Here is a 12,769-nt window from a genome sequence, read left to right as displayed (position 1 = left end):
TTGATCCATCTTTTTCAAAGGGATCAAATTTGGATAAATTTGATCCTTTTATTTTTACTAGTGTACAGGTTTATTTAGGCTTGAGTTTAAATACATTACATGATTCTTTGGCAGGACCGCTAATGTATAGTTGTAATGGGCTTTGCCATCTTATTGTGTCTCTATTAGGCTCTTTGCTCTTTGTATCATGGATTCATTAGTTATATTATTATTTGTATTTATATTTATATTATATTATTATTATGTAATTTGTTTTGAATCCTCATATTTTGTGTCTGAGGATTCTAATACAGTAATTTTTTAATTAGTTTTTTTTTTAACATCCTGCAAGAGTAAGAGAAGTACATTGGATATTGCATTTCTCTTTTCTTTTGGTATAGGGGAATGTTGGCATGGTTCGCATAGAGTGAACCTTCAATCAAAGTAAATTTTCTCTTTGTTTGCAGAGAGCTAGTTCGTCATTTCTTAGCCATAAGATAGATAATTAATTAAACTCATGAGATGAGATGAGAAATTGTGAGTCAGCTCGTAAAATTTGCATCGTTTGAAGGTTCACTCTGCGTGCGAACCATACCTACATTCCTCTATTCATTTGATATTTTCCTTAATCGAAAACCACAAGTCAGTATCTCCAATTGTTCTTTCTCGATAAGCTGTTATATGTACATCAATTGTATATCCGACAGTATCGGTTTTTATCGGATATCCGTATTTGCGACCTATGAATTTCCAATCTGTGAATGCAATCAGACGAGATTGATTTTCACCATGAACCACAGAAGCTGAGATTGTAAAGAGTCTGAACTGAAAAACTAATGTTTGAATTGAAGCAAAACGTCCACCACAGAAAGAAATGAGATTGTAAAGAATTTGAGCTAAAATCTTTTGAGATGTATCAGTAATGACATCACCAGACCACATGGTGAAAATGAATGTGTGTGGGTGGAGAATGGGAAGGAGTTATATTGATTTTCACAGACTTTCAGTTGAACGTGGTCTTTTCTATCGGGTAGATTGAATTTTCAATTGTATACGTTTTGCATCGAAGAAAAGTGTTTTGTCTTCCTCTTCTAGTCTTTGTCATTTGTGCTATGTAGTACTACCTATAGAGGATCAATATTATTCACAAAAGACGATCTGTGGTTATTTTGCTGTACAGGTGAAATTTTGCATCTTCCTCAAGTTGTTTCAATTTGTGTTTCTATTCTACATGAATCATGAAATTTTCTTCGTCGATGATTCAATTGTAAAATCAGCCCTCTTTCGCTTCCAATTCAATCAAGATTGCTTGCCTCTTGGGATCTTACCATACATCCAGTATATACTGAAAAGTATTATTTGTTGCTATTTCTATTTTTGCATCATGTTTGGTTTTATTAGTTGTAGCGCAGTTATTCCCTTTCCATCAATTTTTCAATCAAAATTCTGAAAAGATTTACATGAGGGACAGCCTAGTTTTAATTTTACAAACAAGACTTGTGATAAATTTGATATGAAACAGAGGACATTAACACAAATGAAAAATAAGATGTTATTTTTGCTTTTACATGAAATGTAGAAAAGGTCACATAAATGAAAAGATGCAAAATTACTCAGTTGTGTTAAAGGTTGTAAGTTATGCCTGTAGCGCAAGAAGCTTAGGGGAAACTGGGGCACTACCAAACACATTTTTTTTTCTTGATAAATTATAAAATTGAAACTCTAAAACACATAAGAAAAATAATATTTGAAGTATATTTTTTGAAATTTAAATTTAAAACTTTTAAGAGATAAGCCGTTAGGTCTTGCTTTTCGGATTTTTTTTTTGATGAAACTACGGTAATCATGATTGGTAAGAGTAAATTCATCAAAAGTCAAAAATCAAAATATATTTTTCTCCTAGCAGATGAGATAAACTCGTACTTGAACAAATGAATTTTGAATGAACTCTGTTTCAGTAAGTGTTTATTAAAAAAAACATTTTTGGAGCATTTTATATCACGTTTCGTACTTAAAATAAGTTGTAATGAAGTATATACATAAAAAATCCTTCATTTAAGTACGAGATTAACTCATAGGCTAACAGGAAATATATATTTTGTTTTTTTTTGACTTCTGATTATTTTGTTTTTTTTTGAGTCTGTTTTCTAACTCTGACTAATCATGATTACTGTAAAGTGGGTTTTTCAAACAAGGTCTTCGAAAATCAGATCCCAACGGCTGAGTTTTTAAAATTTTTAAATGAAAATTTCAGAGAATATAACTTAAATATTGCACAATATATTTAAGAAGTCGGCTTAAATATCTTTTTATTGTATTGAAAGAAACATAAGAAAATATTACCGTTCTATCACACTAGGATTTTTTCATTTTCTAAATTCAATTTAATTTTAAGACGAATTGTTTCTATGCGTTATTTCGCATTAAATATCATTTGAGTTGATGAATTTCCGCATAGTTATTGATATAGACTAATACTTGGCCCACCAAAACATGTTTAAACATGCTAAAATAGCATAAATGTGGTTGCTCAATTAAATTTTAATTCAGCAAATTAAAATGTTACAATTGCTCATTAATTTGAATTTTATTGCAGTTAAACAAGTAGTCTTTCGAATCAAATTGTTCTTAATAAATTATTTCACTCATAATTAATAATTTTGTAGCCAAAAAGTATAATAAATACAGTTATTCAGTGATAAACTTAGAGGAAGTGAAACTTCGGAAGTAATTCTGTAAATTCCTCCAAAGCCATTTGAAGGAAATTGTTGTGTCACGAAACCTCAGTTGGGATGACTTTATACAGATTTTCCACAAAACTGTATGAGAGTCGCTTCGTGAGTCCCTTAGCTAATAACTCTTTCTTCTGGCTTTGGGGATCCTTCTTCATAACAGATAAGTGACTTATAAGACATTTTAAGTATTATCACACATTTTCCAGAGTCATTCACAATTAAAAATCTCGCGGCAATATTTAAAATTGAGCAAATTTCTTGCAAAATGTGTCCTGGCTGTGAGAATTTTCAAGTAAATTCTAGAAATCTTATAATGCTCAATTGGCTCAATTAAATTTAAATTTAAATTGTAAAAATCCTAGTGCAATAGCACTGTTATGTTTTTTAGTCTTCCGTGTTCCACGTAATCCCTTAAATTAAAATATAAAGTTGTTGTCCACAATAACAGTATTTGAAAGTGCAAATTCGGATTCAAAAAAATAAATTCGAACTATTGAATCGGACAGTCCGGAAAGAAATGATTTCATTGCATTTTAGAATAAAAGATTGAGTAATTCAGTTATCGTGTTTGATAAGATCATTTCCAAAAATTTGATTGATTTTCACGGTTGTAAAATTGAATTAAGGTTTTCAAAATTTTCCTTTCGTTCAGCCACTATCGAATGCTAAACAGTGTGGAAGAAAGCGCGCTACCTTCGCGCGACTCTTTTTTTCTTCAATGTTCCTAATGGATTTACTTTATGGCTCTTATCAAGAAATCTGAAGCATTGCTCTATCTATCAAAAAATATGATATCATAAATGGGTCAAATTCAATGAAAACATATTAAAAAGAAGTAAGTTATTCGAAGCTTAAGTCCTCATTTTTCAAGTTTACATTTTTTAAAGTTAGCACGCTACCCTGAGTTATACTTTGAAAAATATTGAATAATAGTGCGATACCAATGAAAAAATAGACATGTTTTTTAAGATTTCACTGTTCCCAAATGCTTCTACATAATCGACTTTTCTTGGTATTGGTTTCTGTCACTACTGTTCGGAAGTTTTAGATCGCAGCAAGGACCGGGGAAAACAGTCGAGACAGAAACCAACGTAAAGAAAAGTCGATAATACAGAAGCATTTAAGAACAGTATCATGATAAAATAAAATACATTCATTTTTCTTTGGAATAGCACCATAAGTATCATAAGTATACATTGGATCAAATTTGAAACTTTTTCAATTAATATTCCGCTCATATGGTTGTTCAGTAGCTTGTTTAGATATGAAATATACAAGTTTGGCATAAAATGTTAAAAGGAATAAAGACGATATAACAATTTTATTAAATGTGGCATTTCCAGGTAGTTATAATGCTAGCATAGCAATATCCTATGTCTGATTTTGAATTATTATCTGTGTCCTGGATGATTTTCCCCTTTAGTCTTTTTCCTATTCAGTATGCAATATTGGTGAGAAGATTTAGGCCTAAGGATATCGAAAAATCTTGGATGATTCTGAAGGAGACGAAAAAACATTGTGCTTAGACTAATACGGTGTATTTTCCGGTTGTGGAGCGTGACTCGAATTTGTGGAGTGTTTATCAATTTCTTTTTTTTTTTGTATGAGTTCTATCGAAAGAGTTTCCAAAAATAGAATTGATTCCAAATGTAAAAAAATAAGGCAATTGAATTAAAAGAAGATTACTCAATGGAATTCTTGTCAGCCTATTTTTGCAATATTTATATTTGTATCCTTTGGAAGCAATTGAACAGGCACATCCCTCCCATCATTTTCATTCTAAATGTAATATAGAGAGAGTATTAAGTTCATCCTCCAAACTTCTTCTGTTTCCATTCTGGTGTGGAAAATGAGAATGAGAAATGTGAAAATGTTCTATGGCGCCAAGGCACAAAAGCAAATCCCGTTGAAGATTTTTCTTTCTTGAATGAGAAAAAATGGTCTATTTGCTTCATTCACTCACACTCACGAAACTCTATTTTTGCACGTGACATTGTATGTTTTTCACTCTCTTCAATTTTCACACGCAAATAAAATTAGTCTCATCCTTGATAAATTTGGAGGAAGTATAATTTGCAGAGAATTGTCTTTTCAAGTGATAAACTTCCTGGAAATTCTGACTAAATTTCATGTTTCTTTGAAATTTTCTCTAAACTAGAAAATCTTTGATATTAATAGTTGAAAGATGGGTTTATTAAATTGGGTTTGAGCTTTCATGATATTTTATTCAGTGTTTAGATTCAATAAATTATGCAGGAGCTTGACATTTTCACATCATTTTTGTTTTACGCCTAAAATCTAGGCAAAACCACTTTGTCGTTTTCTGCTAATTTATCATAGTTTCTCTTCAGCTGAAGCAACTTTGTTTTTTACTAAGAGAAAATTAAAGTCCTTAAAATGAGCGACAATTCCCTAGAACTAGTAAAGTTTATAAAATCAATATTAGAGGCGCTGCAATCACATATAGGGGAAGGCTCCCAGGCCTCCCAGGCTTCGCCAAAACTCTGGCTTCAAACACTGAATCTCACCTAGTTTTTTTTTTAGAAAATATGAGACTTAATATTAGCTATTAAAATATTTTGCCATATAGGGTAAAGGCTCATAATTTTGGACAGTCTGCTTATAAGCATCGATGTTCCAAGTTTGAAGTACGATATTTTCAATAATAATTTTTTGTTACTCTCTTTTCAGTAGAGTTGTTTAGAAACTTGTCAAGCTATTTATCGTCTTATTTTTACTAAAATTAGTTTTAATACGTTTAAAAATGAATTGATATGTAGAGGTGAATTTGACTCTTATTTTGGACAACTTGGCTATTAATTTGGACAACTTGGCTGTAAATTTGGACAGCTAATCCTCCTCAACAGGATGCCCATTGTTCTTCATTTCATGAACCATTCTTACCAAGTCCTCTTTCTGTTCATGTAAGGGAAACGTAGAATGTCACAAGAAGCCCGGAAACTTTCCATACCATTCATTAAAGTGAGTTGACTTCGGTACTCCAAGTACGTGCGGATTCACTCATTCCCTGGCTTTTCCGGGAGCCTTTCAAGACTCTTTTCACTACATCTCTTTCGTATAGATGATTCTCCTTTGTTTCTCCAGGCATTTGTCTAACCTAGTCATCACAAAAGCTAAAACTTCACGAAATTTCGAAAAAATACCTGTCCAAAATAAGGAGCGTCACCTCACTGGTGAATGTCTTAGAAAATTTCCCATTTCTCACACGAAAAATCTAATTCACAAGATGTACAAATCACCACTAACGTGAATCAACACAATATTCAATGAATAATCAATAATATCACTCGAAAAACCGAAGAAACATTGTTAGTACTTCACCACAACTAAATAAGACTGAAGTAAACACGAAGTTCTGCCATATTTCTCATAAGCAATTGCTCACACTGAATTTTCAACAAAGCAATTTTAACTTAAATCATATTCAAAATTTAACGTATTTAGTGTTAAAATCTTCCAAAATCAACAAATATTAAGATAGAATCCATTATTCATCAAATATTGGAATAAAAAACAATCAATTTAATCAATTTATTTATAGTGTCCAATTTTATCCTCAAAGTGTCCAAAATAAGAAACTGGACAAAATTATGAGCCTTTCCCCTAAGTCAGATTCCTGAAAGAAATATGCGAAAAATTTGAAGTTTTCGAAGCCAGATTGTGTGCGAAGCCTGAAAGACTTCCCCTATGTCAAAATTCAACCTTACCATACTCATAGAAATTTTCATTAATTTTTCAAGTACCCAGGAAATTTTCCAACCCTAAAATATTGCTGACTTCTGCTTTTACATAGGTTTTTAAACATCTGCTCAGTTTTACAAAATTCGCAAAACGAAAAAAATGCGGACATGGCAAAGTTAATTTCGTGATGAGATTGAGTGTGAAAGCAATTGAGAAGGAGAAATTTATAAAAATAGTTCTTTCCTCTTCAACCATAACGAAGCGTTAGACATGCTAAGAATTTTCTGGGATTAATATATGCACGTGATTTTCGCTTAAATGTTTAAAATTTTCATTGAGAATTATTTTGCTATTTTCATCAGTTTTCCTGGATGCTATTAAAGAATATCCACGGAGAAAAGGGCCTTCAAATAAAAATTTAATTAAGTAAAAGTTGTGTTGAATAGAGTTCTTTTTACGAAAGGAAGATTTATGGATATCGTAAATAATATTGGTTCAGTGTTACACGTTTTGCGGATGGAATTAGCTTGTAAGTTACAATTATAGTAGAATTATAACTTCTAAGGCAAGGTCATATAAGAGGAACTTGCGTGAATTTACAATCTAAATGAGGTTATTTATAATTTTTTCACAACACACACACCCAAACATTTTGCCGTATTATAAGCAATTAACACAATTTTTTTCGTATTCTAGAATACTTTCTTCTTTCTGTGTAGCCGTTCTTGCAAAATATTTTTCATATTAATCAATAAGTTAAATTTAATATGTACTTTCTTGTAAAATCCTTATGGTTAAAATTGTTTTGATATAATAATTTAATTATGTAGTTTAATTTACATTTTACATTTAATTTCCGAAGTGCTTACATTGAAATAAACTTTTCTATAATACCCAGATAAATGTAATTAACACCTCAACTTATTTTCTCAAATTAAATAAACTGCATAAAGTAGAAGGATTGGATGTAATTTAAATAAACAAATTCGAATACTAAATCGAAATATTAACTTAGATTGTATCGTTATATCACCTAATTTTATGCTAGCATTTTATCATTTTGATAATTTAAAGCAGAAGTAGTTATAAAAAAATAAACAATGAAGCGATTACGTTGTTGTTTAAAATCTTAATCTAAAATCTTTAACCCATTCAGTCAATATACCAGAAATACTTGAGATAGAATGTTCATATTTTGGGATTAGTTTCCTACAGATTAATGGATGAATTTTACGGTTGAAAAATAGGCCCTCCAAAGTGGTTAAACTTTAATCTTCGAAAAACCGATATCGAAATGGTTTTCGAACATAGGCGTTTAAAAACGAAATATTCACCTGGACTACATCTAAAACATATTCGAAAATAAAAGAATGTAGGAGCCGTTTTCGAAATAAATAAAAAAAACATGGTTTTGGAGGGGTAGAAGGGGGTTTGGGTAAAAATAAAAAATACTGTCCTAGATTATGTTAACTTATAGAGGGGGGGGGGTCGTCGAAGACCAGCAGTCGATATCTCTTACTGTTTTGCCTCTAGCCGTGTTACAAGATGAAAAAAAGTGGTTTGTATAACTGCTCTCTCTCTTTGACTTCGAGCCGTAATAGTCAAGAGAAAGAACTCCTCTATCCATTTTTCATTAGAATAGCACCATTAAGGATTATTTAGCGAATATTTCGTCCAGTTTACCCAATTATCTAAATTCATTCCTTTTATCGATTTTTAAGGCGAAAGTAATCCAATGCGAAAAAAGACTAGCTTCCAGATACCACAGAAATCCCAAGAATATAAAAGAAAAATATCGTCAGTTTGTGTTGCCAGAAGTAGTGAAAATTGCTAAATTATTTTTTTTTTTAAAAATGTCATAATTCTCTACCTATGCCCGGTCCAAACAATCCTGACCAAAAAAGTAAAATATAAAGAATTAAGTAAGCTGTGAGGAAAAAGATGTATTTTGAACTTACGAATTGACAAGGATCTCTCTTTGTTTGCTCCAGCCCAAGCGCCTGGCAAGTTGACCTTTGTATATGGAGCTACTTGAAGCCAATTCCTAAATTGATCTCAGACTCAGCTCACAGTGCTCCAAGGAAAAAATTTATTTAAACAAAAATTTAGTATATTTATCCGTCCATATGGAAAGGTATCTTATAATACGGAAAAACTTTCACTTTTTAAATATTTAGCATAACGATCACGAGTGCAGAAAAATTCCCATACGCATTTGTATTTGAAAGTAAGAAATTGGCTTCAACTTTGAAGGCCACTCGCCGGGGACTAGCTCCAGCCATTATACTGATAAGGCTTGAAGATTGAACCGAAAGCTCTGGAAAAAAAATTATGCGTCTAACTGATGTCCATTTACCAATGATTTCCGGATTCCCTATCAATCTTTTCTGATCATTTACGAATTAATTTAATGGGTAGTAAGTTGTTGTACCAGAAATCATTCGACGGGGTAAATCACAAAGAGCTTTATCTTAGTTGTTCGAACATTCTGTGTAAGATGCGACGCTTTTCTATCACTTTTTAATTTAATTTTATAAGAATAATTCAAAACATAATTTAAAAAGGGGGCAAAAAAAATTTTTTATAGGCACTACCCACTTTTGGCTTAAAGCTCTTATTTTGATCCACTTACCATAAAGTCGTTAAAGATTCTGTGAAATGCCAAAGGTTTTGAAATATTTTTGTAATTTGTAATTTATCTCGTTTTTAATTAGAATTCTGAAAGTAGGCGTGGTCTAGATTAATTAAGATTCTTTATAATCATTTAGTTGTAGGCATTGTTCAGGTCTAACCCCTGGCCAAAAGTTTTTTTTATATATGGAGCTGTTTGAAGCCAACTCATAAATTGCTTCCAAACTAAGCTTACACTTCGAGTAACGAAAATCTTTTTAGATGGAAATATAGAATATTTATCCCTCTTTACAAGTCACAGAGTCCTGTGTACAAAGCACACCTCAATTGTGACATATATCGTGTAACGGTCACAGGTGCAGAAAAATTTCCATACGAATTTGTATGTGAATGCGAGAAAGTGGCTTCAACTTTGAAGGCAACTTGCCAGGGGGTAGGTTCAGGTCCCACTCAAGTTTCAATTGTTTTAGCTTAGTTCCTTAACCAGAATTACTGTATTCTATTAAGTTTGAAAAATTAAGAAAAAAAATAGCATGAAATTTAATTATTCGTCATAACTCTCGAAGTTATGACGAATTTAAAGTTATTTTGAAGTGAGATGTCCTCAAACGAAATCTTCACGTAATTTAGAGCCATTAGATTTTTTTTGGGCGCTTTATAAGTCATTACGTCTTCTTGTTTAAATCGCTTTAAAATTTCAGTGTTAGAATTTATTGGAAAATGTAGGAAACTTTTTCTGGAAATATATATATTTTTTTAAAAGTATCCAAAGACGTACTGTAGAATTATAAATGGAAATTCCTATCATATTTTTGCACAAGTTGTTTATTTTACCACGTTGTGTCGTATACAACAAAGTTCCGATTGGTGTTTTGTTTTATTAATGGTGAGAAATATTTTAAGGGCAAGCTTTGGAGAAAACAGAAGGGAATTGCTTTGGGATTTAAAATGTTTTATATTTGTGTTTTATTTATATTGTCAACATTTTGTGTATGTGTGTGTGTTTTGTTAGTTCTGAAATTGAAAATCGATTTTCTCTTGTCTCTCATTCCCGGGCACTTCTCTCTGGTGGGATTTTGGCAGCAGCTGCTGACGACCGGAGGCGCGGAGGACGCCGCGAGGATCCGAGAAGACACACCCTTGGTGGCAGCGATATGATGCACTATGGCCCTGGTCAGGGACCACCGCCACAGAGGACGATGGATCTGGAGGTAACGCATTCATACACGCCAGCTTACCATTGACAATCCTCCCTTCTGGTTTGTGGGCCTCCTTCCATTATTTCGTACCTTTTACACATTCTGTCTCTTTCTAGTTTATTTTTTTTAGTTGTTATTTTTCGCAATGGAAATGACATGAATCAGTTTAATTTCACTCCCACGTACTTTTCCCTTTATAATACCTTATATTATGTACGTTGCATTTTATATAAAAACACCTCCTTTTTTGCTGTGCAATCTCTAACTGTGGATAGAGAGATGTTTAACGAAAAAAAAAAATGATGAATAAGAATTATGAGGGGTTAAAAAAATATAATAAACACGAAGGAGGATAGAATTAGAATGATGGACAGGAGAGAAAAGACATTCGTTTTTTTTCTCATCATTCTATGCAAAATATTATAGTCACGTCACAATTAAATTTTATGCTAATTTATATAGAAAATTATGGTAACATCTTAATATTGGCCTATACATTCCATTTTATGATGTCACAGTTTTATTCACAAGCAATCTTTCACAAATAATGTAAAATTCTATTCACTCTCTGTAGAATAATTGTTATTTTAATGAGTGTGCCCATTTTTATTTTTAACCAAGTTTTATGCTATCTTTTACACAAGGTTGATTTTATCACAACATTGCTGAAGCTTTTCACAAAAGGGGTGTTCACTGCAAAGTTTTGTGGTTGAAATTGTTTTTTGGTAGTAATAGAATAAAATTGAATTCCACTATTTTTCATAGAACTGAGATCAAATCTACGAGCCGAACTAGATAAAAATGGTTACTATTTATTCAATTTGATGTTTTATTCTTCAATTTTCAAAAAATAGCAAAGAACAATACCAATTATCTCGTACAACGCACCACTTTCACCTAATCCGAGACACATTTAGATATTTCATACATAGAAGCAAAACTTTCTTATTGATTTATATATAGTGACCAATCAGAATTTTGTCGGGTTACGCTCATGAATTTGACCTCTGGTGTGAGACATTTACATTAATTTTTGTATGTAGAGAATGTATCATTTAAAATGATACATTCTCTGGTATAAAATTATTTGAAATAGATAGAACATTTAGTCAGGACACGGACTACTACTAGCTAACTTAATGTGACAGTTATCACAAATGACATCGTCAGTCTTGTCAAATCAATTTTCAATTTTCAATCATCAATTTTTAGCTTGAAGAATATAGGGTGGCGGCATTACTTGTGGCCTGTCTTTATTTATGATATTCGAAATCATATTGTTACAAAAACTGAAGTTTTTTGCGAGAAGTCCATAAGTGCCATAAGTAAAGACAAGCTGCAAGTAATGCATCCACCCTACTTTTAAAAAATAAATAAGCAAATATTAAAAAGAACCTAAGGTAACTATGCTTCTGACACATGCAGTACATCGGAAAAGTTCTTCTTAACAGCTTCAATTGTATATGAATTTTTAGTCAATCGAAGTTTTATCACAAATCAACCTTTTCATTTCTAACTTTTGTTAAAAGGAAGGTAAACTTCTGATTGATTAGACAGAACGTACATTTTGATTTGTCAGTTGCAACTTGACTAAATTGACAGCTGTTACAAAGGTCGTATGTCATTCTTATCAATATCAATTTGTGAATGAATGGTTTCTTGTATTACATTATTACACAAGTATCCTCTAAGCAAACGTTTAAAAGAAGTAGAAAACGTACAAAATATATCAGAAATTTTAACATTATACAAATTGCAAAACTGTCACTGTAAAGCCCAAAATAGACATAGGGATCGACTTAGGGATCAGCCCGAAAAATCAGGATTGGTGTCGATACACTCAGGGATCAGCCTAAAATTTGGAGGATCAGGCTGATCTTCTAAATTCGTTAGGTCTAGTGAAATTAAGGGGATTAGGCGACATCAACGCAAGTGCTGAAAATAAAAAGCTTTGGGTGTTTTTGGGTGCTTTTCGAAATGTCAATTGAGTGAAAAAACATTTAGAGTAATAGTACGCAATGTCGCAGAATCTTAAAATGCATTAAGATGGTAGTGATGGGAAGGTCAGAGTGCATCTTTCTGTACGAAAAATCCATTGATATTGCACTTAAGAAGTCTTTCAGCAATCAAAGTGTGGAAATATAATAGAAATTTACGCTGTAAACGCTAATCCTTGATCCAAAATCCTCAGTGTATGATAGTTTGGGCTGATCGAGGTTGTTTGTTTCTGAAGTCGTTTTTTCGACTAGAGCGCCCCAAGTGTTCATTGGATGAACTTCAACTATATGAAAGAATTGTTGTATTTTGTGAGACTTTTCATTTAAAAACCCCATTTTAAGTGTCTTGGTCGAGTAGAGGCAGTCAAATTGACATCTGAGTGGTTTCAAAGCGATTATAGGAAAAGTCATTTTTTTCACAAATACGGCAAAATCGGAGTGATAGCGTAGTCTGAGCGGAAAATGATGTATGGACGAAATATAGACACAAATGTCCTCTACAATTATGTTGAAGTAATCATCAAAA

The 12,769-nt window shown here is 32.0% G+C and overlaps 1 protein-coding gene across 20 annotated transcripts in view; it reads left to right on the top strand.

Moving 5' to 3' along the window:
- The window catches only part of LOC129803415 (coiled-coil domain-containing protein CG32809), a 207,679-nt gene that overhangs the window by 90,714 nt on the left and 104,196 nt on the right, over positions 1–12,769 (top strand). For 18 of the 20 annotated variants that reach the window (XM_055849950.1, XM_055849948.1, XM_055849942.1 and 15 more), the window contains exon 4: positions 10,131–10,258. In XM_055849950.1, coding sequence (XP_055705925.1) covers positions 10,131–10,258 — 128 coding nt within the window. The remainder of the gene's footprint in view (positions 1–10,130; positions 10,259–12,769) is intronic. The other 2 variants (XM_055849941.1, XM_055849959.1) reach the window with 1 other exon arrangement.

This window comes from Phlebotomus papatasi, chromosome 2, assembly GCF_024763615.1.
Source record: "Phlebotomus papatasi isolate M1 chromosome 2, Ppap_2.1, whole genome shotgun sequence".
Taxonomy (NCBI): Eukaryota; Metazoa; Arthropoda; class Insecta; order Diptera; family Psychodidae; genus Phlebotomus; species Phlebotomus papatasi.
The sequence above is the reverse complement of the archived record's forward strand: the minus strand, read 5'-3'. Positions and strand labels throughout refer to the sequence as shown.